Source organism: Vulpes lagopus, chromosome 6 (assembly GCF_018345385.1).
Source record: "Vulpes lagopus strain Blue_001 chromosome 6, ASM1834538v1, whole genome shotgun sequence".
In the NCBI taxonomy this organism is placed as follows: Eukaryota; Metazoa; Chordata; class Mammalia; order Carnivora; family Canidae; genus Vulpes; species Vulpes lagopus.
This window is the reverse complement of record NC_054829.1, coordinates 34,097,179-34,122,905: the sequence shown is the minus strand read 5'-3', so window position 1 is coordinate 34,122,905 and position 25,727 is coordinate 34,097,179. Positions and strand designations below refer to the sequence as shown.

The window sequence follows — 25,727 nt, the reverse complement described above, 5'->3', positions numbered from 1 at the left end:
ACTGGTCCATTTTCCAGAAGCTTATTACTTTGAAGATGCACGTACTGGTGTGTGATTCCCCCGGCTTTTCACAGGGACAGTTGTTCTGGAAGGTGCATTGGCTTAGTAGGTAAAAAGTCTAGGTAGGGGGTTCTTAACTCCGGCTACAAATGAGAATTGCTTATTGAGATTTTTCTAAATAGAGACGCTAAAGCTTTTCCCTCCAGAGATTTCAGGTCGGCTATCTCTAGGCACGACTCTGCCACTGTTACTTGAGGCCCTTGGGCACGGTTCCTTACCAGTTGAATTTGTATAATCACCCACCTTATCTCCCACAGATATGACTTTAGGATGGGAAAGAGGAAGTATTGCAAGTTCTCCAACAAGGGCCAGTGAAGATCTTAGGCTACCATTGCCTTGTCTTGTTCGACTCCCTTCTTCATTCTATCCTGACTTTCATTTTCTGCCTCTTCGGTGAACTCCGTGCCCCAAATATAGTATTTGGCACCCCTAGGCCCCTGAGATTACAGTCTGCCTTGCTGCCCTATCCCAGGGCTAGGACAAACTTCTGAAAGATTGAATCCCTCCTCATGCCTTCAGAGAGACTTCCCAGACAGAGGAGAGCCTTGTTGGCTCTAAAGACTTCTTCAGACATAGCTATTTGGCATCCTCCCAGTGACTCCATCCTATTTCTGCATTTGTAAGCCCCTTGCAGAGCCATGGGGGCTTTGCTGGGGCTCCCCTACAGGTGCCACTGGGAAGGATACAATGAGGAAGATGATCAATTTGCTGCTTTCATTGTTATTCTACTGCTGTTGCTCCAGGTTCTGGAGCCTTTCTCCCAGCACCGCCCCTTCCCTCTCCCCCTCAACTGCCGAGGACCAAGTGAGAACTGCTCCCGGGGACTCCTACAGGCAGCCACACCTGTGGTTTGAAATATTCTTTATTTTGTAAACATCTGTGTTTAAAATAGATGAACCCTGCTCACAATTCATACATTGAACCCGAGACACAGTACACAAAGTTCACCCGTCACAGGGAGATGGTGGGGGCTTGGCAGCAGGTGGGATGCCTGGGGTCGGGCTGAGTCTCAAGACAGCAGGTGCAGAGGTGGTGAGGAGCAAACAGGCAGGAGCGCCTGCTCAACAGTCTGGGCCTAATGCCAGATCCCAGGCCACCTCCTGGACTGGAGAAGTTTAGGGGTGCAATGCCGACTGCGCTACCTGGTGAGTGTAGCTGCCCCTAAAGCTCCAACCCTCCTGCTCCCATGCCTCTCCCCAGCTGTGGCCCTGATGGATTGGGGCTGCTCAGTTCATAAAATCTCCACCCTGTGTTTTCCCTTCCAAAATACAGCAACATTGACCCACAGGGTGGAGCCAAGGGCCAGCACGTCTACTTTTTGAAGCCCCTGGCTGCAGGCACCCCAAGGGCTGGCGTCACCGTCTCCCCACCCTCAGTGTGATGCTGTGTCCTGACACCTGAGGAGTCAGTCCTCAAGGAAGCATCCCAGCCATAGTCATGACTTCATCCTAAAGAGTCTGCTATCTAAGTTTCTCATTAATAACAATTTATAACTATTCTTGCCCTCCTTTTCCTTCCACTATGTTAGCCTATCCCTGTTCCTACATCCTGAGCTACCTTCTCCTACTCTGGCAAGAGTCAGGAGGAAAGGTTTGGTGATTTCTTCCCCACTTTTTTTTTTTTTTTTTTTTTTTGGGAGGAATAAGGAAGTGGGGCTCTTCATCCCTCACATGTGTGTGCCCTGGACTTTGGGTCTTCGTTGGTGAGTGTTCAGGGCCTGGTTCTTTGCTTTTGCTCCAGCCCTAGCCATGTGATCAGCTAATTTGCAGCTTAAGAATGAGCCTCCAACCCTGGGAAGGTGGGGAGGAACCCTGCCAGGGCCCAGAACTGACTTGTTCCTTCTTTAAAACGCCTCCTTCAAGCCACCATTGGGCCATGTGGGGTTAAAGAAACAAACTTCTTCCGGAACAAAGAGCTCTGGAGGAGGGAGTCCACTTCCCTCCTCTTGTAGCCACAGTGCAGGTGGCTCCTGGTCAAGGAGCTAGAGGGGCAAAGGAGCACTTTGTCTGGAAGGCTGAAGAGAACAGCACCAAGCATTTCTATCCGGGGCCTTCTCTCTCTCTCCCTGTGAAGTCCCTGCCCTTCCTCCCCAGACTTGGAGGCTCAAGAAAAGCTCAGGAGCTGAAGGCTGGGTTCAGTGGCCATGTCACCTTTCACCTGCCAGGAGGCTGTGGGGAAGTGCCCTCCTTACAGAGAAAGGGAAGTCGCTGCCATATGCCCCTCTGGTTTGCACAATACTGTCTCTGGCCTCCTCTCCTTTGCTTCATCCTGATATACAGGGGCTAGCCCTTCATTACCAAACACTCCCCTTGCTGGGGTGCGTGGTTGGCTTGTCAATATCACTGGCCCCCTGGGCTTTGCTCGCCCCTGTGGCACCCTGAGGCTTTGGTACACACCTTTATTCAAATCCGGGAGCCCGGGTGGGAAGAAACTGTGTACACACTGCATGGGAGGTAGAGAACGGAGGTGACTTTTGATCCCTGCCTCCCCTCAACATTTTCTTTTCTTCTCTGAAGCACCTGCTTCTGAGCTCACTTCCCTCAAAGTGCAGGTGGGCAGGCAGCCAAGCAAGGCCAAAGCTGGGAGTGGGTGGGGGGCAGGCAGGGAAGGGTGGGACAGTCCTGGTCTTGAGGACTGCCAGTTCAGTGCTTCCTTCCTACCTTGATGTTCCACTTTCCCAGATCACTGGCGAGGCAGGCCCACAGCACGAGAAGGGATGGTGGGGAGGGAAAGAGAGGAAGAAGCACCCCCAAGGCTTTGGCCCCTTCACAAAGCAGGGTGGGGGGTTCTCCCAGAAGAAGAGTATGAAACAACCCCATGAGCCTGAGTCCATTCCCTTGGACAGGGTTAGGAAGAAAGGAAACAAAGAAGCAGTATCGGCAGCCACACGGTAGGACACAGAGGGAAAGAGGAGGGAGGGGCTTTGATTCAGGATGCGCTGGAGGGGAAGGGGACAAGAAAGAGAAGTGGAAGGAAGACAGGAAAAGCAGAGAGGGGGGACATGATGCACTGAGAAAGAAGGAGCCTTAAAGTGGCCTCACTCTAGACGTGGCCACTGTCTGGGGAGCTCAGGGCAGTGCGACGGTGCCCGGAACATCCTGGGGGCTCATGGCAGGCCCGCGGCGGGGAAATGGGCTGAGGGGAGCCCTTCAGGCTGGAGGACGGGGGGCAGAGGCTGCTCAGAGATGACAGCAGGGCTGCTCTCAGGGCCAGGCAGGGGAGTAGCAGCTACTGGCATTCCACAGGGTCACCCGAGTGAGAGGAGAAGCAGGGCAAAGCCCGACTCCCTGTCTGCCGCAGGCCTCCTGAGGGGACGGGGATCGGCAGGGGCACCACGCAGGACCTTCAGCACCAGCAGGTTTTCGAAGAGTTCGCTGGGCCCTCAGGTTTGCCCTCATCCTCCTCCAGCTCGGCCAGTGCCAACTCATTGCTGGCACGTGTCCGGAGACCATCCAGCTCCTTCCTGTGGGCCTGCAGCACCAGCTCTGTCAGCCGCGTGAAAGACTGGGAAACCAAGGGTCACAGGTTAGTGGGGCGCCGCCCCCTCTTCCCCTCCGCAGCCCTGGGACTGTCCCAGCACATCCCCCACCCCCCACTCTACTGGACAGGGCCACTGAGGCAGGGGAGCTCTCACCTCTTTAATGTTGAGGTTGGTGCAGGCACTTGTTTCGTAGAAGTCCATGCCGTACTCCTTAGCCAGCTGCAAGAAAAGAACATTCCTGAAAGGAAGTCAGTAAGGGAAGGGGGGCGCCCATAGCACTTCTGCCATTGCCCTCACCGCCCATGCTGTGCTGTGACATTTTCTCACAGCAGGTCTCTTCTCAGACCAGGCGGGAGCCCCTTCCAAGATAACAAGGCTTGCCAAGATGGGAAAAGGTGCTCCGCAAACCCCCCCCTCCCCCGCCCGCACTCCCTGCCCACCTGCACATGGACATGCTCCTGCCCCCAGCACACACACATCATACATCAGGAGACAGACACCTCACAATCTTGTGCAGGATGTCGAATTCATGAAAAATGGGCTTTGGGGTCAAACAGACTCAGTGTTGCTTTCTACTCAGCAGCTATACGACCTTGGACAAGTTACTGTCTCTAAGGCCAGCACTGCCATCTGTGAAAGGGGGGTGGGGGTGTCTATCAACCAAAGTCAGGTTATGATGGAAAGAGCACGCGTCTCAAAGTCATTGCTTAGCATTGGCCATTCACATAGTGCTTGGTAAATACTATTCTGGGAGGGTTTATTCTAAGTAGGATTTGCCTCTACTTTAAGATTTTTCTATGACCCTATATTATTTTTGTATACCGAAAATCCATTTTATTTTAAGTGCTAGGGACTGAAAGAGGGGAAAAAAAGCTCTTGAGGCCCTTGGAGTGGGTGGATGACTCTTGTCTCCATAGTATCCATCCTTCTGTCCTCTGGGAGGGTGGTGTCCCTCGGCACCACCTTCCTACCCTCTCTGCCCCGTGGCTTTTCCGACCGTGGGCCCTTCATTTCTTTATTTTCCTTCCTACCCCTTTCTAGGATAAGGAGTGGGGTGGGACACCTGTAGATAGTAGCCCTGCCTAGATGTTGCTGGTGAAGCCAGCCACTCAAAGCCCTTCCTCACCACGGACACTGGATGGCCCCTTTAGCAGTGGGTAGTCCTGCTCTGGGACACCTCGAGCTGGGGCAATGGCTGCCCAAGAGGTCTTAATTTTGGGGTGGACCCCAAATCCCTGTCCCAAAGGACAGAAAGCAAACTCCCAAGGATGGCCACATGCCCAGAGCCTTAGGGAACTGTGGGAGAAGCCAGGGTGCCCGAGGATGAGGATAGAATCCCAGGTCCCTGCTCTCAGGACTGGCCCTGGTGACAAATGACCCCGGTCTGGATTGGGACAGCCTGCTCCACTTACCTGCTGCCCCTGCTCTCTTCCCACCTGGCGCTTCTGCTCTTCATCAGCTTTATTCCCTATAAGGATCTTCTGGACACCTTCTGGTGCATACTAGGGACAAAGGACAGGCCGAGCTGCCAGTGAGTGCTGCCTTTTCCCCTCACCTCCCACCATTGAGTCCACTGGCCTCCATCCCAGCACCGGACTTAAGAGCCCTAGGGATACAGCAGGCTGACTGGGTGCAGGTGTGAGGCCACAAGTACCAGGGCTGACCCGGGGGCCCCAGGGAGCTGTCATGGAGACAGCTTAGGGTAAGAGACTCTGGCTACTACTGGTAATTCCTGGGGTTAGAGAACCGGTATCCAAACTGGCAAGGACATTACACTTAAGTCCACCCCTTCGCTCTACCAATGAGGACTCAGAGAGTTCAAATGTCTTGCCCAAGGCTCCAGAGCCAGGCCCAGAACCCCAGTCTCATGATTCCTCCTGGTCCTGAGATTTCAGGAAGGAAGACGGTCACAGGGTAGGTAGGCTTTGACCTAACTCATTTCCAAGGAAGAAACAGCCATGGTTGCCTGGCGGGGTACAGAGTGTGGATGGCATGGCAGCAGGGGCTTCCTCCTTATGTCTTACTCACCCAGAGGCCTTCATCTGGGCCTGTGAAAGGTAAGGTTTCCTGGGAGTGTTTGCTCACCAACCCGAGAGCTTCAGCCCTTCCCATCTGGCCCTCACTTCACCTTCCCCCCTGAGGCACCCTTCCCCCACCCCCAAAGGTGAGAGGCACCATCTCCTACCTCATCCACATCACTGACCCACTTCATGATGTGCTGGTAAGAGCGCTCGCTGCTAATGTCGTAGACTAAAAATATTCCCTGAATGAGAGAGAGAAGGAGAGAGATGGGGAGGCAGACGCATACAGAGTCAGGGCACAGTCATGTGGGTCCAGAAGCAGGTGTTGTACCATAAATGCTGGATCCCACTTTCCCTTCTCCCTGCTTAGCATAATAAGGATCCCTCAGCACCCAGAAATGTCTCCTTCTCTTTCATACCCCCAAAGCCATTGTGCCCTAGACCTATCACGGAACTCTCTGAGGTAGGAAGGCACCAAATATCCTGCCTGGGGTCTTTGGCTCAGAGTGGAGGGTGGAGGGTGCGGAAGAGGCTGGGGGACTTGCCCGTAGTGTGTGCTCAGAAAATAACTAATGAATGAGTGACCAGGGAACAACCACAAGACAGCCCACGGCTGCCCTCCCCAGCAGACAATCTGAGGGTCCTATTCTGGGAGTCAGTGGCATAAATATCTCACATATCCAGAGCTGAGAGTGTGGATGGTGGTGTCCCACCTCCAAACCCTGAAAATGGTGGCTTACCTGGGCCCGTCGATAGTACTGCTTTGTGATGGTCTGATATCTCTCCTGCCCCGCTGTGTCCCTGCAATAGAAGGCCAGGCCATCAGAAGAGCAGGGACCATAGAACCAGAGGGGAAGGGATGAACAGGAGCTGGGAGACCCTGTACCCTTGCAGGAAAAACTGGGGAGCTACAGGGTGAAAAATGAGGAGCTCTGATCCCCAAGGGGGTCTGAACATACCTGACTCTGCAGGAGAGAGGCCTGATTGATTATCTGCTGCTGACCCGGCTTATGGAGCCTTGCCAGCTCTGTGCCAGGAGCCCCAAGCAAAACTGGGCCTTGGACAACTCTCTTTAGAATTCGGCCATTGTTCAGACAGGTTGGGCTGTTTTACCTTCGGTTGGGTTGGGGCTTCTGAAGGCAACGCTTGCAGCATTCTCAAACTGGAGGCAGCTCCCAATGGCTGGCAAAGGCTGCACTTGCAGGAATATCAGGCCAGAGAGCCACAGTGGCGCCCTGTGGCTGCTGATGAGAACTGCACCATGCTGTCCTGGGGAAACCACTCCGCAGGATCCCCCATTCTCAATATGGGGTGTAACCCTCCCTCCTATGCACTGCAGCATGGCCCAGGGGCAAAGCCTCATCCTAAGACAAACCCACACTGGTTAGCTTGCCAATTCCTTCTAATTCCTGCCTTTTGGTGACTTATAGTGGCCAATCCCATAAAATTTCTTTCTTTCTTTTTTTTTTTTAAGATTTATTTATTTATGAGAGAGAGAGAGAGAGAGAGAGAGAGAGAGGCAGAGACACAGGAGGAGGGAAAAGCAGGCTCCATGCTGGGAGCCCGACATGGGACTCGATCCAGGGACTCCAGGATCTCGCTCTGGGCCAAAGGCAGGAGTCAAACTGCTGAGCCACCCAGGGATCCCCCCATAAAATTTCTTAAAAAAAAGAGAGTAAGGTTCATAGGAGCAGGAGATGGGCTTTGAGACATCTGCTTCTCTAGGTAGAAGAGGTGGCCAGTTATCCCAGATGGGGCCTCAGGACTTTCACCAGGACTTTCACCACATAGCAGTGGCAGCCAGGGAGCAGCCCCATGTCTCTCCGCCTACATCTCCTCCTCCTCCTCCCCAACTCACCAGATCTGTATCCGCACTTTGATGCCATCTACCTCTATGGTCTTCATCTTAAAATCCACGCCTGGGGAAAGGAAGAGAGTGAGGAAGTTAGGAAGAGTAGTGCTGAGACCAAATGGTAAAGACCCTTCGCACTGAAAGGGATTGCCTATGGCCTAATATTGGCAGAAAGATGGCATGAGGTAAGGGCCTCCTTGAGCCAAAGATTGAGCCTAAGGAAGGGTCTGGGACTTTGGGCTTTGAATGGGGCCTCTCTTCCTCCTTGACCTGAGAGTTGCCAGCAGTAAAGGGTTGGGTGGGGGAGGGGTAGGAGGAGGGCAGAGTGAGAGTACAAGGGAATCCATGCCATCACTGCCTCACTCAACCCCCAAATGTGTCTCCCTCTACTCTTATGAGGTCTTCCTATTTACATTTCTGGAAAGAACTGTGGGTATTTATTTGTCCACCCTGGAACTCTAACCCCTAGGAATAGCAACCTACCTAGTTTGCCTGGTTTTCTTTTCTTTTTTTCTTTCTCCGCCTTATTATTAACCAGGAGGGGATGTGATGCTGTCAGGGATGTGGGGAAGGACCTGTGTGCCTGTGTACACAGCCCTGAGCAGCTAGCAGAAGCCCACCAAGGAGGCCTGGTGGATCTACTGTTGACTGGCCCCCATTTACTCGAGGAAGCATTATTGTTTACTCCTTTATTTAGAAGTATGGGCTTTGAAGCCAGGCCTGAGCTTGAATCCTGACTCTGGCCACTTCACTTATAGCTATGACTTTGGGCATCTTGCTTCTCTGCATCTCCATTTCCTCATCAGTAAAATGGAGACCTCACCAATCATTTCAGAAGGTGGACAAGAAGACCAGACGAGATACAGTGCCCAGCACCTGGGAGACACTCAGTGGATGCAGTTATTACTATAACCGAGTACAGTCCTGGTGCATCATGGGTGCTTGTAAATGACCACCAGTGACCAGAGGAAGGGGCAGGGCACAGCATGCTGCTGGGAGAGAGAGGGGGAGATAGACAGGGTTCTCAGGCTCATCTGCCCAAGGGCTTGAGGAGCTAAGCTGCCACGAGACCTGAGACCCGAAATCATTTCCAGCCCAAGGCAGAACCATATTTGGGGAAACTTGCAGGAAGAGTCAGCAGCACCAGCAGCACACAGACTTGAATCTGAGTGATGACAGAGATGAAGGGAGACATTTTTATCACCATGCCTCTTCCCAGTCCCAACTGTGCCTGGGCACTGTGCCCAGTGATTCAAGAGCTGCATCTAGTAGATTAATTAAGCTTAAGTCTTCATGTAGTCCCTGGAGACAGGTCAGGAATGGGCATCATTAACCAGTTTTTGTGTGGAGGACATAGTCAAGGCAGAGTTCCAGATGGATGGTAGTCACCAGGCTGCACAGCATAGCCCCGAAGACCCCAGAGGTACCAGAGTCCCCAACACCACTGCTATTCCCTCTCAGCATTAGTTCTTTACCAATGAGAATGCTTCTCCCCTTCTCTGGCCTGTCCCTCAGCTTCCACAAACACAGACAGATTAAGTTCAGGCTCTTGCCTCTTCCCATCACGACCAATCATCATTTAACTAGAGGGGAGGAAAAGATTGAGAACAGACAACCCAAACTAAATCAAGTTGGTCAGACGTGAATCATTTTTTGCCTGCCCAAACTGATTCATATCTACTGAGCTGTACTCTTGCAAATGGGCAATCTGGCAGCCATTCTTCCAAGTGTGCTGAGAAAACGAGGGTGGAGGGCCCCTGGCCTTGTTGGGGCAGTAGCATGCTCACCCCCTTCTCAAATAGTTATCAAGAATTTGCTTCTCACCATTCCTGGCACAGAAGGGAATCAGGAAATTCTTGTTCTTTAATGGTACAGTGCTGGCTTCCCAGGAGAACCAGCAATTCTGTCCATTTTATAATCAACCTAGGTCTTCCTCATATTAGTCCAGCAAGCCTGGTCAAGGACAGTGCCTTGTGCAAAGTGGTCACAAGGTGGCAGGGAGGGAGGTAGAAAGTTCTGTTTATTCCACAAACTTCTATGGGGACTTAAAAAGGACATACGATCCCTGACATTACAGAACTTAATGGAAAGGAGACAAAGGCCCAGAGAGGTAAGATAACTAGCCCAAAGTCAGCACAGCAGGTGGCAGAGGTCGGAACACAGGCCTGTTTGATGCCAGAGCCCATGCTACCCCCAGCACTGCTTTTCAGGGGGGTGAGGGTAATAAATTAACTAGATACAGAGGACTTAACTATGTGGGTTTCTTTCTTTTTTAAAAGATTTTATTTATTTGTTCATGACAGACACAGAGAGAGAGGCAGAGACATAGGCAGAGGGAGAAGCAGGCTCTATGCAGGAAGCCTGATGCAGGACTTGATTCTCTGAGGTCTCTGGGATCATGCCCTGAGCCAAAGGCAGACGCTCAACCGCTGAGCCACCCAGGCGTCCCTATGTGGGTTTCTCTGTAGGTCCTTGAGCAAAGCTCAGCTGGGGAGGAGCTCCCAACACTAGGGGACTCAGCCTGAGAATGTAAGCAGGTGTTAGAAGAGGCAGCCACCCTGGGAGTGAACGCTGGGCTTGGATTCCTTCTGCTTCCCTCACTTCTTAGCTGTGTGGCCAGGGACTGACACTGAGGGATTCTGGGGGCCCACAGCACCCCTACATCCGTTCCTCTTACAACTTAGATCCACCTGACCACCCAGTAAAATCTGTGGAGCTCGGAGAAGTAAAGTAGAATGTTTCCATTTTGGCTATTCATAAGCACTAAGCAAGAAACACAGTAAGTCTAGGCCTTTTGAGAGATCTTCCTCTCCCACCCACTCTTTTTGAAAAAAAAAAAAAAGATTTATTTGAAAGTGAGAGAGAGAGCACACACAAGAGGGGGGAGGGGCAGAGGAAGAGGGAGAAGCAGGAATCCTGATGAGGGGCTTGATCCCAGGACCCTGAGATAATGGCCTGAGCTACAAGTAGATGCTTAACTAAGCCACCCAAGCACCCCCCTTTTTTTTAATGAAAAAAAGATGTACAGCCCAGTGATCTTCTAGTGAACTCATTCTTTCTACTCCCTCTGGTCCATAGCCTGGACCTCCCGCTGTGCCCACCTACCACTCCACCCCTGGCCTGCCATGACTGTGCTCATCTGTGGCCCCTCCATCCCCCTTGTGTGACTGTTAGTTTTCTCTGCTGCTGAGCCCTGCAGAGCAGTCAAAACTCTGGCCTGGCTGGTCACCCATAGAATCTTGCTTTCCCACCTCAGTGGGGCCCTTGTAGCTGTTGAACACACCGTTTACACGGAGGTGTGCCCACCTATCCCCTTCCCTACAGCCAATGACCCCACCCAGCTGGGCCCCCCCTTAATGCCACACACTCCACGGTATTCCTTTTCCTCTCCAGGGTGAGATGATTGCTGCCTGATGAAGCCGCTCCTAAGGCCCACCTCATTTCCTCAGAATGGGCCTCTGTTCCCTCCACCTTCCTTAGGGAAGAGTCTTCCATCCTTCCCAAGCCTCAGCTCTCAGCTCTTCATCAGCCCCCCCTGGGTGCTCATCCTAATGGTCTGGCCATTCCTTGCTGATCTCCAAACTCTCTGGGGAGGAGAGATCCTCCCACCTACCTCCATCCCCTGTGTGTTCCCCCTCTAGCTCCTCTAGGGCAGCACTCCTTAAACACTAAAGCGCACACAGACCACTTGGGGATTGTGTGAAGATGCACAGTCTGATATGATAGCTGTGAGGTGAGGCCCAAGATGCTTAGTTACACTTCCAGGCGAGGCCACACTTCCAGACAGCCAGCTTTTTTTTTTTTTTTTTTAAGATTTTATTTATTTTTTTTCACTAAGACACCAAGAGAAAGAGGCAGAGGGAGAAGCAGGCTCACGTAGGGAGACCAATGTGGGACTCGATCCTGGGACTCCAGGATCACGCCCTGGGTCAAAGGCAGATGCTCAACCACTGAGCCACCTAGGCGTCCCAAGACAGCCAGTGGTTCTCAAGGTATGGTCCCTTGGTCTGCAGCATCAGCATCAGCAGGGACTTGTTAGAAATGCAAATTCTTGAGTCCCACCTCAGACCCCTATGGAATTAGAAACTCTGGGGGCAGGGCCCAGGAATCTAGTTTAATAAGCTTTCCAGATGATTCTAATATGTACTGCAGTTTGAAGTTTGCACCTGAAGCATCAGGTGAGGCAGTGTCAGGTGAGGCGGCATAGTTGTGCGCCCATTCTCCAGGTGTGCTTTGCAGGTGTTCAGCTTTCGATCACCTGGAGTGATTTATTTTTTTTTAAAAGGTGCTATCTTGACTGGTCTAGATCCACTGACTCAGAATCTGAGGGCAAGGGCAAGAGAATTCTGATTTTAGCAGGGTGATGGGTGATTTTTAGAGGAAAGTCTGGCCCTAATACTGTGAAACAGCTATCCACCAGCATTGGGATCAGAAAGACCTGGGTCTGAATCTGGATTCCAGCACTTGCTGTGCAACTTTCAACTTCTCTGAGCCTCAGTTTTCTTACCTGCAGGATGAGGCTCCCACTGGCCTCCTACAGGCTGTTGTGGGATATGAATTAGGCCACAGGTGTGAAGCACCTGTACATGGTAGAAGGGCCTTCTCTCATTCCTACCTTCCTTCTGCTGAATAACAGCTTCCCAGAGAGCAGCCAGGCAAACAAGCCAAGAGAACCTTTGACATGGTAATGGTTACCTGGTCTAGTGCCTGCCTAGTTCAGGGACCAGCAGCATCAACATCACTGGGGAGCCAGGTCCACCAGACCTGCTAAATTTGGGGCATACAAGTTTGAGAACCAACTGTCTAGCCCATCTCTAGGCAGCACCACACCCAATATATTATCCTCATAGTTATAACTGTGGCACACCCCTTAGCTAAGGAATCTAGAGCCCTCAGTTCTTGTGCCAGCCCTGTGAAGCAGGTAAGAGTGGTGATTACTACTGGAGGCACAGAGAGGCCGGGTCACTTCCTCATGCTCCCACCCTGGAGCTGAACCAGAACTGGAGAACCAGCCTCCTAACACCCACCAGCAGGGTACTGCTCCCTCGACCAGTGGCTGCAGAATCTTACTGCCTCTCCTGCCACACCCTGGCATACCCCACAGCTGTTCTATCACGAGGCTTCTAGAAGTGAGGCCCTGGGCACTCATGGAGCAAGCCCCCCATAACCTATTTTCAGGGAACCCTTTGCTCCTTGAGACCGTTCAGGATTGTACTAAGCCCAGATGCATCACCTTGCACAGTGCCACGTCACTGTCCCTACAAGAGAGCCGGCTTCTTTTCCCAGGCACAGGGCACACTGTGTTGTGAAGAACCAAGTACACGGCCTCCACACAGCTCTGGCAGACGTTCCTGAAAACACTGGGAGCCCTGGAGGAGAAAGTCAGGAAGATGGGGCCCTCCGCCAAGCCAGAATCTAAAGCACAACGAGCAGCTCATTGTTTTTCTCAGTAATTCAGATGTGCCCGGCACGGTGTCCGCCACACCCAGCATCCTTCTCTGGCCAGAACTGCCCAGCCTGGAGCTTCTGCTCAGGGAGGCAGGGCTGGGTGCAGTGTGTTCTCTGAGGAGAAGCATCAGGGGTGGCTCTCTGACCACAGGAGGCTTGCTCCATCAAAGGGCTTGCTGGCGACCCCCAAAGTGACCTGGCCAACGTGGGCAAGGCAATCTAGCTAAGCCAATTAAATCAGCTCCCTCCAGACGGTGCCGAGGGGATTAGTCATCTGGTAACAAGAGGAACATGAGGCAGATGTGCAGAGGAGCAGTGATGCCTAAAGACAGAACATGCTGGCCAGTGTGGGGGCTGGGGGTGCTTGATGCCGGCACAGACCCCACCTTCCAGCCCATGGGTATCCTCATAGCACATCTGCCCTCCCCAGTGAAGCTTGAAACACACACCCCCCACCAGGGCAGGCAGGCAAGATGTGTCGACTATGGGCCTGGAAGAAACCCCCTCCCAATTCCCTGCTTATTGCTGCCTCCTAGTTTTTGTCTTCTAGCCCCATCCAAATGTACAGTGCCTCAGGGGCAGAGAGTGTATTTTGTATTTGACAATATCTTCTGTCTTTAAAATCTCTGCCTCCAATTCAGCAAAGTGCCAGGCATCAAGTGGTAATTCCATTAGTGGCCCAGAGAGCATGAGGATGGGTGCCTGTGGCTCAAGAGCAGAGATGCGTGTCCTGCCATGTGAATGCCTTGCAGACACTGGCAAGAAAAGCTCCTCAGCTAAGTGCCTCCTGCCTAGGACTGTGGATAGTGTTGCCCTCACTACATCCGTGGCCTCTGGCTCTTCCTGCTGTGTCCCTGTCCGTACAGCCTCTGCTTCTCCAGCAGGAACCCTCAGAGATAGCCAGGCCACAAGTGGAGCCCTGGAGCACAGTGACAGGGCGGCTGTCAGAGAAGAGGAGGAGGGGCAAGGTTTGGCCTCTGGGTACTGGGGGCTGGAATGGGACAGAGGGACAGGGCAGGGGAGATGGCTCACTGTGGGTGGTAAAACAGCAGCGCACTTACTGCCCCTTCAGTCCAGCAGCGAGGGGCTGAGAAGACCGTAGAGAGAAGGGAACAGGGCACACCCTTGCCATCACCATCTGCCTCCCCAGAGAGCCCTGGGAAGCACGGAGTGAGTGTGGCTCAAGGAACAGTGGCTTGGTCAGTAAGAATACAACTGCGTGGTCAGAGTTCGCTTCTGATCCTGCCTTCCACACGCATCGCCCGCATGGTCTTCTCACCCTCTTTGCTATTTCTCCACCTGTAAAATGGGAATGACAATCCCAGATGTCAGGGAATTGATGTGAGGGTTCTGAGAGAAGGTAGAAAGCCAGGAACACAGGGCCTGACACACAGAATTTTATGAACTGTCAGCTGAAGAAGCTACCAGTTCCCCAGGAAATGAGGAGATGGGGGAACTGTAGGGGGGGATGGGGGACAGAAAGAGCTCTGGGAAGTTGGGGGCTCATACTGGGGAGAGGAAAGAGGACAGGGCAGGGAGGTGAGACAAGGGGCCAGCACTAAGCCACGGTGTCTCAGCAAACAGAGAAAATGCCACCCACCATGGAGCCCAGATGCCCCTACCCCAAGTCTGCCTACAACCTAAATTCTGGCAACGTGAGGGTGCACCTATTGGCAGGCCAGCACCTAATGGGTTAATGTCAGGTGCCAGCTTGCCTGCTTGCCAAGTGCCACATGTTTCAAGTGGAAATAAGTTTCTTCTGCGTGCCAAATGTTATCACCGTGATCAACCACAGCCCAAAGGACCAGCAGCGTGACTTGAGCCTTTTCATTAGCAATGAGACGCCATAACAGGAACAACTTAATCCACCTGAAACCCAAGGCAGACACCCAATCCCTGGGGCCATGCTGGCTCCAGTTACCAAGCCCTAAACTCAGGAAAGGCCCCCAGCTCCTCCTTGGCAGGAAACCAGCCAGTGCTGGACATGCGGAGCTCACGGCAGGGGGGTGGTGGTGGCAGGAGGTCACCTCCAAGGAGGCCATCCTGAACAACTGCAAAACAAGTTTCAGGGAAAGGCCGACCCTTCAGGGAGGTGGCTGCCTGACTTTGCCACCCCAAAGAAGGCATCACAGTAATCCCCACTTCAAAACCCTCTTCTCTCGGCAAGAGAGAAAATCCATAACACCAAGAGACTGATGATGCCATCTTCCCCCTAACTGAGGGACAAATGAGGGGAAGAAGGGACACAAGAACAATACAGAAGGCAAGCTAAGAGACAAATCTCAAGAGAAGATGCGAGACAAAGGGTCCCAGCACACCAAAGTCCCTCATACCAGGTAGGGACCTGCTACTTGCCTTGCTCCTCTTCCGTCTGGGGACACAGCCTCCTTATATGCTGGACTGCAAGTGGCCACCTGACTTCCTCCTCTTACCCACTTGCAAATGGACTGTCCCTCAAACTGGCCTCGCTCTGGGGAGAAGGTGTGCCGGGTGCTTTCAGCAAATGCATTTGTCAGCATTCATACCAGTTCTCCCTGGGAGGGATGGGAAGCAGAAATAAAAGAGGAGGCCCTGCTCTTTGGCAGAATCCTGATCTTCTAAATCCAAGGCCCTGTTTTAACCTCCGGGACCCTGAGTCAGGGGCTCTGATGCGGATGCTACCCACAAGAAAGACTGCAGAATTCAGAATGATACTCTAACCACCCCCTTTTTTTCCAATAGTTTTTAATTTTATTTATTTATTCATGAAAGACACAGAGAGAGGGGCAAAGACATAGGCAGACAGAAGCAGGCTCCCCAGAGGGAGCCCGATGCAGGCCTTGATCCCTAGACCCCAGGATCACACCCTGAACCAAAGGTAGACACTCAACCACTGAGCCACCCAGGTGTCCCCCTCCTTTCTTTTTTAAGACACGCATGCACATGCACACACATGCACACGCACACACACACACAAACACACACATACTCCTTCGACGTGCTCAGAGGTGATATGGGAATCAGGACACCTCTAGAGGCTACCATCTTCACATAAAACCTTAAAGGGTCAATCTTTGGAAACCCAGGGGCCGCTATCACATAGAAGGATTTCCCAGGCAAACATGGAGTCCCAGGAGGCTGGAAGGCAGGCTTGTCCAGAGTGCCTGGGCCCAGGTGCTTACTACTGCAAGGCACTCCAGCAGCTGGCTGAGCTGATGGGAATCATCAGACACCTGCAATGACTCTGAGACACAGGCAATAGTGACCTTTAGTATAAGAGCCCAATCCCTCCTCTCTGCATTCACCAAAGAGGACTCTGCTCATGCTTTCTTGCTCCCAGCTATGTCTGAACTTCCCCTAGGACATGTAGCTGACCAGAAGAGCTAGAAACTACTGGAAACTGCTCACCCCTTACAGAATTCTCCACCTCTTCTCAGTCCTAAACACAGGTGTAGCATGGTAAGTTACTCATCAGTCTAGGAGTCCCAAGACACCAACACAGGCTGCAGCGCCCCCTCAGGAAGACCAAAAGTCCTCTCGGAAAATGCATGCGTGCATTCATTCATCCGGGTATGTATTCATTCAAACCAACTGTCACTGAGTGCCTACTCTGTGCCAGGAACTAAGCTAGGTACTAGAAGACACAGCAGTGAGTAATACAGGAAGACCCTTGTCTCCAGAGTGCTTCCATTCTAGGGGGGAGGACAGATAATAAGCAAACAAATAATTTCAGAGTGACATTAAGAGGCAAAAGCAGAATAGTGGAGTAGAGAGTGAAGAGATCCTGTGAAAGCTGCTTTAGATTGGCTGGTCAGCAAAGACCTTTTAAACTGGTGACCTCTGGGCTGAGTGACAAGTGGTACCAGCACAAAGATCTGAGGACCAGGATGTTGGGCAGGAGAAACAGCACATATCCCTCAGGCAAGAACACACTTTAATCAAGATTGAAGTTCTCTGGAAGAGAAGAGGAAGAGGGACCCATGTTACTCTTTCCTTTGTTGTAAAGGTGGAGGTAGGAGGCGGGGAAGCAGAGCAAGACTCTTCCCTTCTCTGGGATCTCAGGGGGTTCCCAGCCTCACCTGTGCACATGTGTGCACACATACACATAAACTTGTTCGGAGGATCTAACCTGAAGAATGTACTGAGAAACTTCTTGAATGCTAGCAAGGCCAGCTTGGGGACTCCCTGCCCCTTACTGTATGATGACCTCTCTACACTGAACGGCTCATATGTGTAAAGCACAACTGTTCCTGTGAACATAGTAGGTATACAGGACACTCCAGTTCCCTTCCTGTTGCCCTTCCCACTGCAATGGGCACAGATCTACATAGGGCCTCTGTGACATGTGCTGTGTGCTCCAGCTAATCCTGTCCTGCTCCTCTCTGGCAGATCCCTGACCTGGGCCTTGCCTCCCAGAGCCTGCTCCTGAATGGTTGTTGCTCACTGCTGACGCAGCCAAGACCTGCCAAGCTACGGACCACTCACCCTTCCACCTTCCTCCTGAGCCTCTTCCTGAGCAGGGCCATGTTGACCCAGGTAGCAGAAAGTTCCTAGAGAAAAAGACTGGGGCTGGGAGCCTCAGGAGCAAACATCTTGTCAGGGGCAGGGCATCCAGGGCCTTTACACAGAGCCAACAGAGCAAACTCCTAGTAAAGATCTCGTTGAACTGAAGCTGGTACGACCATGGCCCAGCCACTATCAGCCGGCCCCGCCAGGCAGAGGAGTAGAAGCCCCAAATCATGAGGTGTTTTTCACAGCACCTCCTCCTCCACCCTTTGGCCCCTGAGAAGCCCTACTTGGTCTTCCAGGAGCCACTTCAATGTCGCTTCTTCTGTGAAGCCTTCACCAACCAACCCGGAGGAATTTATCACCTCTGTGATTCCCAAGCATTTTGACATTGGTTTTGCATGCTATTCTGCTTGTCGGTTTGGATGCCTGACTTTCCAACTGTCTGCACTGTGAGCTCCCAGAGGGCAAAACAGCATCTTATTCATTTCACATTCCCATTGCTTGGCAGAGGCAGATATAATAATATATATTATTCAACAAAATTAAATAAAGGAAAGAAAAAAATGAACGTGTGGGTGAGTGCAAGAATAAATGAGTGAATGAATGAAGTCAGTACATCCCAGGAGAAAAGATCAGTGAGAAAAAAATTTGAGAGGGCAGCCTGGGTGGCTCAGCGGTTTGGTGCCATGTTCAGCCCAGGGTGTGATCCTGGGGACCCGGGATCGAGTCCCACATCGGGCTCCCTGCATGGAGTCTGCTTCTCCCTCTGCCTTTCTCTCTTTCTGTGTCTCTCCTGAATGAGTAAATAAAATCAAAAAAAAAAAAAAAAAAAAGAAAGAAAAAGAAAAATTTTGAGAGCTGTCAGGGGATGACCCACATTTTGAAGCCATGGTCAGCCTTCTCTACAGATTATGGGGCCCCAGTCAGAGTTCTCAGTAAATATATTATCAAGATAGTAATACGAGGGCAACACTCAGATCTCGCCCTCAAAGGTTCCCCAGCCAGACTCCTCAATCCTAGCACCTGACACTTCCCCAGCAGGTCATGTCAAGTAGGCAGATGGGGACACTTCCCCAGCAGGTCATGTCAAGTAGGCAGATGGGGCCAGAAGTACAAATGTCCCTCCATCCCAGAGCTTTCCGTGGGTGGGGGAGGCACAGCCTGGTTCACTGGAGAGAGGTTCCACTTGGCAGCCTGTGGGAGGGTCTTCTGGGAGGAGCAAGGGCATGCCCCAGGCCAGTCTGGAGAAACTGCAGAGGGGGTGTGGTTCAACTTCGGGCCACCTGCACACAAGGTATGAGCCATCACCTTTCTTAGGGCCTTAGTTTCCCCTGTTATAAAACCAAGCTGATGATTAATCCTCTCCTCAGTGCAAGGAATAAATCGTCCAGGAAGCTCTATGGCCCCCCTGACGAAGCACACTGCCCAGGAAGGAGAGCCAAGGAGAGGTCACACGCCTGTGCAGAAAATTGGCAGTTTTACAGGGAAACAGGCACAAATATTAGATTACAGAAGAAGGCACTCTGAGAAGAACTGGCAATCAGGGTAGAAGGGTAATGGCCAAATATCGACTTTCATGCTATAAAGCTCATCACCAGGATGTCTGGGGAGCGAGGGAGGATGGGAGGAGGGAGAAGAGGCAGGGCCCTCAAAGGTGGGGGTGGTCTGCCAAGCTGGGAAGGTGGCACAGGTGTGCAGAACAGCTGAAATGAAAGTCTCGTAGGGTTTCAGAGCTGTTCTCAGAGATCATATCCTTGGGGAATGGGGTGTGTGGAATGGGGGCCTGAGGCCGGGTGACCCCAAGCAGAGTCCCCATCTCCCCACTCCTTCCCAACTCACTCTTCCTTCCCAGAGCTTCTGCTGGGGCAAGCTGGGAGGGGAGCTGGCACAGAATCTGAGATGAAACCCAGAGCCTGCTCCCGTGACCCCTGGAAGGGAGCTGGTGCCTGAGTCCTGTTTGGTCACTGCTGCATCCCCAGCTCCTCGCCGGCACCTTAGCAACTGGGTGCGTGAGTGACAAATAGGATGGCCTCAAAGCGCATCACTGACAGTATATTCATGTCTACAACCTTCTTACGAGCTAGGAATAACATAATAAGGATGGTAATATAATCACAGTGGCTACCATTTCATGGAGGGCTCAGCCAAGTGCCTGCATCCGTTAGCCTCTGTAATTGTCACGAGGACCTTTAAGAAAGATTCTGTTACTCTTCGATTTACAGATGTGGAGACTAAGAAAAGGGATGTTAAATAAGCATCTGAAGGTAGCAGAGCCTGGTAAGGCCACAGGGAATCTCACACAGTCAGTGCTCTTTCTGTTCAGTGGGCGTCCCTCCCTCCTCCGGCAGCTCCCCCTGCTGTGGGGAGCACCTGGTGCCCAAGCATTTGCCTCCTTTGTTAGGTCTCTAGGTTCCTGCTCAGATTCATGCCCCCTGATCCTTCCCTAGGCATCTCCCTCCCCTTCAGTCACCCACAGCCCTAGCCCCAGGCCACCCAAGCCAGTTCAAACAGAATTTCCAGAGAAAGAGGAGCCTGCAGGAGTAAAGCCAGGTGGAGGAAGCCTCCCTGAAGCCCCAGGCAGTGGTTCAACCAGTCAAACCGGAAAAATCACAGGGCAGCCTCCTTGGAACCCAGGTGGCCTTTAAAACAAAAAGATCAGAGACCATGTGACAATGTCTACTAAGGAATTGCAAGGATAGTAGGATAGGACATGGTCTCCCTGCCTTGGCCAGCAGCACAGGTCACATGAGGCCCTTGCAGAAGTTGCCAGCTTGACTGCTTCAGACCACTCTCCACTTCGGAGAGGAAGATAGGAGCGGGTGTGGAGTTTGGTGTGGGGGCCCCAGGAGGAGTGTATGGCAGAGAGAACAGATCTGGAAGTCCCTTGTGTTGACAACTCTTGACTGGTCTCCCTGCTGCGGGTCTTAACTGCCGCTCCCAACCCGTACCCTAAGTGTCATTGTCACCATATCTATTCCCCAGCTCAGAAAACTATCCCGTTGCAAAGGCCCAAGTCCCACCTCCTTAGCCAGGCCCTGGATGCCCTCTGCCCTCCTTCATCCATTAACTCAACAACATTTCTGAGACTTGAACCTGGCCCAACACTAGGACTATGAAAACATAAAGGGATAAGATTTGGTTTCATCCTCATGCACGTAGAATCTGGGAGACAGAGAGATGAACAGAGGAATGTTCTCACTCTTCCCCTAAAAACTCCCTTCTGTTCTGTAGCCAGAGTGCCCAGAATCCCATAAACACCCACTGAATTCCCACCTCGGTCGTCTCTGCTCTGTTATTCCATCTGCTCCTTCCCCTCCAGGAACTGAAAAGCAGCCCACAACAGCCTCCCCTCCTTCTAGAGCCTTCCCTGCTGCTTCTAGTAAGGGCGGGGAGGGCGGGGGGGGGGGGGGGGGAACGGCTTCTGGTCTGGCCTCCTCTAGCACTTTGTCCCAGCTCTAGCTCTCACGGGCTCCTGCCCAGTCCCCGGCTGCCCCTGCACCCTCGTATCCTTGCTTAGCTGCTGATGACGCCTGCGAGAGCTTCGCTCACAGTAACAGTGATCATAATTGATCTCCCACATGTGAAGAGTGCTTCACTAAGTGCTTCCGGATCTCCATCTCGTTGCTGCGGCCTTGGCTCTTCTCGCCTGTGTGCCACCTCCCTAACTAGGAAAAGGTGGACTGAATAGGTCTCGAAAATGCCTGGCACAGGGCTTTGTAGTGGATCCTTAATTAATTAAACAGATGAGGAACCAGCAGAGGCCATTAAGGCCCTGGCTGGCTGCCCACCTGCACACGACCACCACCACCACCACCACCACCACTGTCCGGGTGAGCACAGCCTCATGGGAAAGGCTTGCTCGTGGCACAGATCTAGCTCATGGCCAGCCGCCCACCTGCTGACGAAAAAAGAGGGGCAGTGAGTGACTCAGCCTACCTTCAAGGTCTCCTCACTGCTCCCTGGCAGGCCCTTCTCTGGAATGTCACAGGCTCTCCGAGCATAAACAGTAAATCACAAAAGTGCCAGCCTAGATGCCATCATGACATGATCCAAGAATCTGAACTCTGTTTTGGCAATAACTAGTGAAATGCCTTGTTTTCCCCATTTCACCGAAGTTATTCCAGGAAAAGTGCCTAGAAAAATGTCCAGCATGGTAAAGAAATGTATCTCAGACAAGGAGCAAATCGAGAGAGGTGAGGACGTGTGTTATTCATCGTGGAATCTCCAGGTCTCGGCACTGAGCCCAGCTACAGGACACATGCATTTTTTCTGAATGGATAAATTAATGAATATGGTTTGGTAGACCCCATTTTCTGGGCTCCTTGATTTGCCTCCTGGTCACCCTTTCCAACTCCAAGGGAAACTTTCTGTATCACTGAAAGGAAAGCTTTTCTTGACCGTCCATCCCTAAGTCGTAGTTATTGCTGAAAAACATGCCCAAGATGAGATAGACTCACATGTGCCTTGGGTCGCTTCAAACCAAACACATGTAAGGAGCCCAGTGGGCAGATTTCAAAAGGCTACTGTGAAGAAAGACAGCTTTCTTTCTTTTCCATGGAATCCAAACTCCAAAACAGTCCTCTGTGTCCTGGGAAAAGGACCCAACCATCAGAAACGCAGGGAAAGAACCTGCTCGGGCTTCAGGTCAATATACCGAGGGCCCTGAGCGGATGGCATGGGGACTGTGCTATAGAGACACTTCCACTCCCTTTGCTAATTCTCTTCTACCTCTAAAGTGGTCGGCTCCAGGGGGACCCTGATTAAGTCCCAGGGACCTGTGAGGGGAAAGTGCACTTTTGCCTCTCCAGCAGGAACAAGGTGTTCAACAAGAAGATGAGGTGGGACAGACATAAGAAGGGCTGGTGATTAGCAAGGGACTTAGGGAAAACAGAAGCCTCAGAAGGGCCACCTTGAGATTTCAGAAACACAGGTTCCCCCACTTGTCTGTAGGAAAGGTGTAGGACACATCTTCTAGGGGAGACTAGCTCCCGTAACAACACTGAACGGGAGCCCAAGAGCTTCTGAAATGAGGTAGATGAATAAGGTGCTCCAGGGAAAAACCTAGGTCACTCCTAGGACTTGAAATGTGGCCAGAACACCAGGGTGCGAACTACTGTAGCTCCTGAGGCAAAGTTTAGAGACCACTCCCTTGCCTCAGTCCCCAGCAGCCCACAGCCCCCTGTGATAGCTCAGCAGTTCCTGGCACCAAGCCCATCCATAAAATAGCCACTGAAAGTTTCCTTACATGCTAACCTGCTGCCCTTTGTCCCCATCCTGCAACCTGTCCCCACATCCCATCTGGTTCCTCAGCCCCTCCCGCGCTCGCTCCCAGGCCTCTCTCCAAAGCACCGTCTTCCCTGAGCCTTCCCCAGAGGCAGGCAGTCTTCCCTTGGCTTTCAGTACCCCGCCCATCCCTCCGAGATAGATACCTCTCATCCAAGCAGTGGCCCAGCCCACGCTCCAGAACTCCTAGGAGCCTGCCTCACAGCTCTCCAGAGAAAGATGAATCTGTTCCCTCACCCTGGGTCCCATGAAGATAGTGAAGAAAAAGAGAAGGAGATCCGGGGAGCTCAAGGACAATGACAACAGTAACAACTAGCATTTATCCAGCTTCACATGTGTCCAATTTTGTGTTAAGTGCTTTGAACAAACACGATCTCATTTAATCCTCACAACACCTCGGGAGGTAAGCACTATCGTTCCCATTCTACAGATGAGATATGCAAGCTCAGAAGCTTAAGTATTCAAGGTCACACTGCCCCGAAGTGAGGTCTCCAGGTCTACGTGACAACACAGCCTGCCTCTTAACCGCGGGTCTCTGTCCCTCCTGGCTCCATCCACTCCCTCTTCTCCCTTGGCAAGGACCAGGTGTTGGGCGGGGAGGGAAGGGTGGAAGCCTCAAGTGGGAGCTGAGTGCTGGGGCTCTGCCCACTGGAGAGGGGGCCTGGGCAGTGCTGAGGCTCCTCCAGGGCCACAGTGGGGGAAGCTGCTGGATGTGGTGGACTTCCTCAGCTCACACCTTCCCGAGGAGGAGGCCCCTTACGGCCCAAGGGCATGGAACCCCCTCAGAGGGGAGGCCACCCACCCCTCCTAGAACAAGGGATGCCATCACAGTCCGTCTGGGAAGCCACCAGGTCTTGTCCAAGCGCAGGCTGCCAGCATCGCCAGATCAAAGAGAGGTACTGGAGGGTGGGTCCTAACAGCCATCCTCACTCCTCAGCCTCCCTCAATACGAATCTTTAGCCAACTGTTCTTCGTCCTGGAGCTGGCTAGTAAGTGCCCCTTCCACCCGCAAACACGCTCACGGGATCTGTCCTCCCGGAGTCCCACCTCGTGGCTGGCTTCCCTTCACAACTGTGCTCTGGAAACCCAATCCCTGGGCCCCCCTCCCGTCTTCCCCCCTCGGGGCTCCACACTGGGTCGCCGCTGACCCGAGGGTCCCAGTGACTGGGGGACGCGGCTCCCCACCTGAACCCCTGTTCCGGGGCGCAGGCTGCTTCCCCTCCCCCTTCCACCTGGGGCGTGTGGGGACGTGCTCTCAGCGGCCAGGGTCCGCGCTGCCCCGGCTCGGGGTCCCCAGGCCTGCCCCGGTCGGACGGCGGGTCCCCAGCGCGGGCCCGCGGGCCCAGCCCTAATCGCGGACGACGGCAGGGGCGCCCTCACCTCCGGGGCCCGAGGCTCAGGTCCCCGGGCGGTCCCGGCCTCTCCCGCGCCAACGCCCCCGGCCGGGGAGGCGGGCGGTCCGCGCGGGCGGGGGGGGGGGCGGGGGCGGGGACGGGGGGGCGGGGCCCGGGCGGGGGCGGGGGGGAGGGGCGGTGGGGGCGGGGCGGGGCCGGGGCCGGGGTCGGGGGGTGGGGGCGGGGGGAGGGGGCGGAGGGGCCGGGGCCGGGGTCGGGGGTGGGGGCGGGGGGAGGGGGCGCCCCTCCGGCCGCCGCCCCTTACCGATGGTGGAGATGTGCGAGGAGTGGAACTCGTTGTCGGTGAAGCGGCACAGCAGGCAGGTCTTGCCCACCCCGGAGTCCCCGATCAGCAGCAGCCGGAACAGCACATCGTACTGCTTCGCCATGGCGGGGCCGCGCGGGCCGGGGGCGGCGGGGGGCGGCGGGCTCAGCCCCGCTCGGCCGCTGCCATCGCGGCGCGCGCCCGCCCGGGGACGCCGCGGGCTGCGAGGAGGAAGCGGCGCCGGGCCCCGCGCCGGCCTCGCCCGCTCGCTCGGGCTCGGCTCGGCTCGGCTCGGCTCGGCTCGGCTCGGCTCGGCTCGCGGCCGGGGAGCGCGGCGCGGCGGGAGCGCGGGTGGGAGGGGAGAGCGCCGGCGGCCCCCGCCCGCCCCTTCCCCTGCGCCGCCGCCGCCGCCGCCCGCGTCCCGCGTCCCGCGTCCCGCGTCCCGCGTCCCGGGGGAGGGGGCGGGGGCGGGGAGCGCGCCGGAGCGCGGCGACCCCGGGCGGAGGCGGGTGCGCGGCGGGGACTGCAGCCCAGCCTGCCCCCGGCCCCCGGAGACCCTGCGGAGATGCCGCGGCCGAGCTGCGGGCAGCCCCACCCGGCCCGCCCCGCCCCACCCCGCCCCCGCCTCACTCGGCTTTCGGGGCTCCGCGCCTCTCCCCGATCCCGTCCCGATCCCCGCCCGCTGACCCCGCCCCTGCGGGAGCGCGGCCGGGCCTCCGGGAGTGGGTCCTCGCCTGGTGACCTCGCCCCCCCTCCTCTCCCCCCCTCCCCCCTCCTCTCCCCCCCTCTCCCCCCCTCTCCCCCCTCCCCCCTCCTCTCCCTCCTCCCCCCTCCCCCCTCCTCTCCCCCCCTCTCCCCCCTCCTCTCCCCCCTCCTCTCCCCCCTCCTCTCCCCCCTCCCCCCTCCTCTCCCCCCCTCTCCTCCCTCCTCTCCCCCCCTCCCCCCTCCTCTCCCCCCTCCTCTCCCCTCTCCCCCCTCTCCCCTCCTCTCCCCCCTCCTCTCCCCCTCCTCTCCCCCCTCCTCTCCCCCCTCCTCTCCCCCCTCCCCCTCCTCTCCCTCCTCCCCCCTCCCCCCTCCCTCTCCTCCCCTCTCCCCCCTCCTCTCCCCCCTCTCCCCCCTCCTCTCCCCCTCTTCCCCCCTCCTCTCCCCCCTTCCCCCCTCCTCTCCCCCCTCCTCTCCCCCCTCCCCCCTCCTCTCCCCCCTCCCCCCCCCCCCCCCCCCCCCCCCCCCCCCCCCCGCCCCCGGCCGGAAGGCCTCGGTCGGGGTCTGCAGGCCGGCACCCACCTACCCCTGAAGTCGCTGTCTCCGGAACACTCGAGAGCATTCCTGGAATTCTCTCCCTGCCATCTGGCTTCCCCGTAACCCCGTGCGACTGTGTCCGCCCTCATCCCAGTTTTAATCTCAACGGGTAAAATTTCTGCTGACCCCCTCTGCT

At 54.5% G+C, this 25,727-nt stretch overlaps 2 protein-coding genes across 2 annotated transcripts in view; one reads left to right on the top strand and one right to left on the bottom strand.

Moving 5' to 3' along the window:
- Nucleotides 1-17,900, top strand: part of CHURC1 (churchill domain containing 1) — a 42,897-nt gene extending 24,997 nt beyond the window's left edge. Inside the window, exon 4 of the mRNA XM_041758135.1 lies at nucleotides 17,231-17,900. Within this exon, the coding sequence (XP_041614069.1) occupies nucleotides 17,231-17,395 (165 nt within the window). The 3' untranslated portion in view covers nucleotides 17,396-17,900. The remainder of the gene's footprint in view (nucleotides 1-17,230) is intronic.
- RAB15 (RAB15, member RAS oncogene family) lies at nucleotides 907-24,602 on the bottom strand. The gene is made up of 7 exons (XM_041758140.1): nucleotides 24,293-24,602; nucleotides 7,421-7,481; nucleotides 6,303-6,363; nucleotides 5,727-5,804; nucleotides 4,954-5,043; nucleotides 3,695-3,760; nucleotides 907-3,564 (listed from the first exon to the last, which is right to left on the bottom strand). The coding sequence occupies exons 1-7, from the start codon at nucleotides 24,414-24,416 to the stop codon at nucleotides 3,406-3,408; spliced, it is 639 nt and encodes a 212-aa protein (XP_041614074.1). The 5' UTR covers nucleotides 24,417-24,602; the 3' UTR covers nucleotides 907-3,405.
- Between the last annotated feature and the right edge of the window lie 1,125 nt (nucleotides 24,603-25,727).

Bases quoted from the DNA above. Each gene is read 5' to 3' on its own strand.
- RAB15 (XM_041758140.1), bottom strand. From the start codon at position 24,416: ATGGCGAAGCAGTACGATGTGCTGTTCCGGCTGCTGCTGATCGGGGAC. The intron at 7,482-24,292 runs GTAAGGGGCGGC...TCCTTTCCCCAG, and splicing joins CTCGCACATCTCCACCATCG to GCGTGGATTTTAAGATGAAG. The intron at 5,805-6,302 runs GTAAGCCACCAT...TCTCTCATTCAG, and splicing joins AGTACTATCGACGGGCCCAG to GGAATATTTTTAGTCTACGA.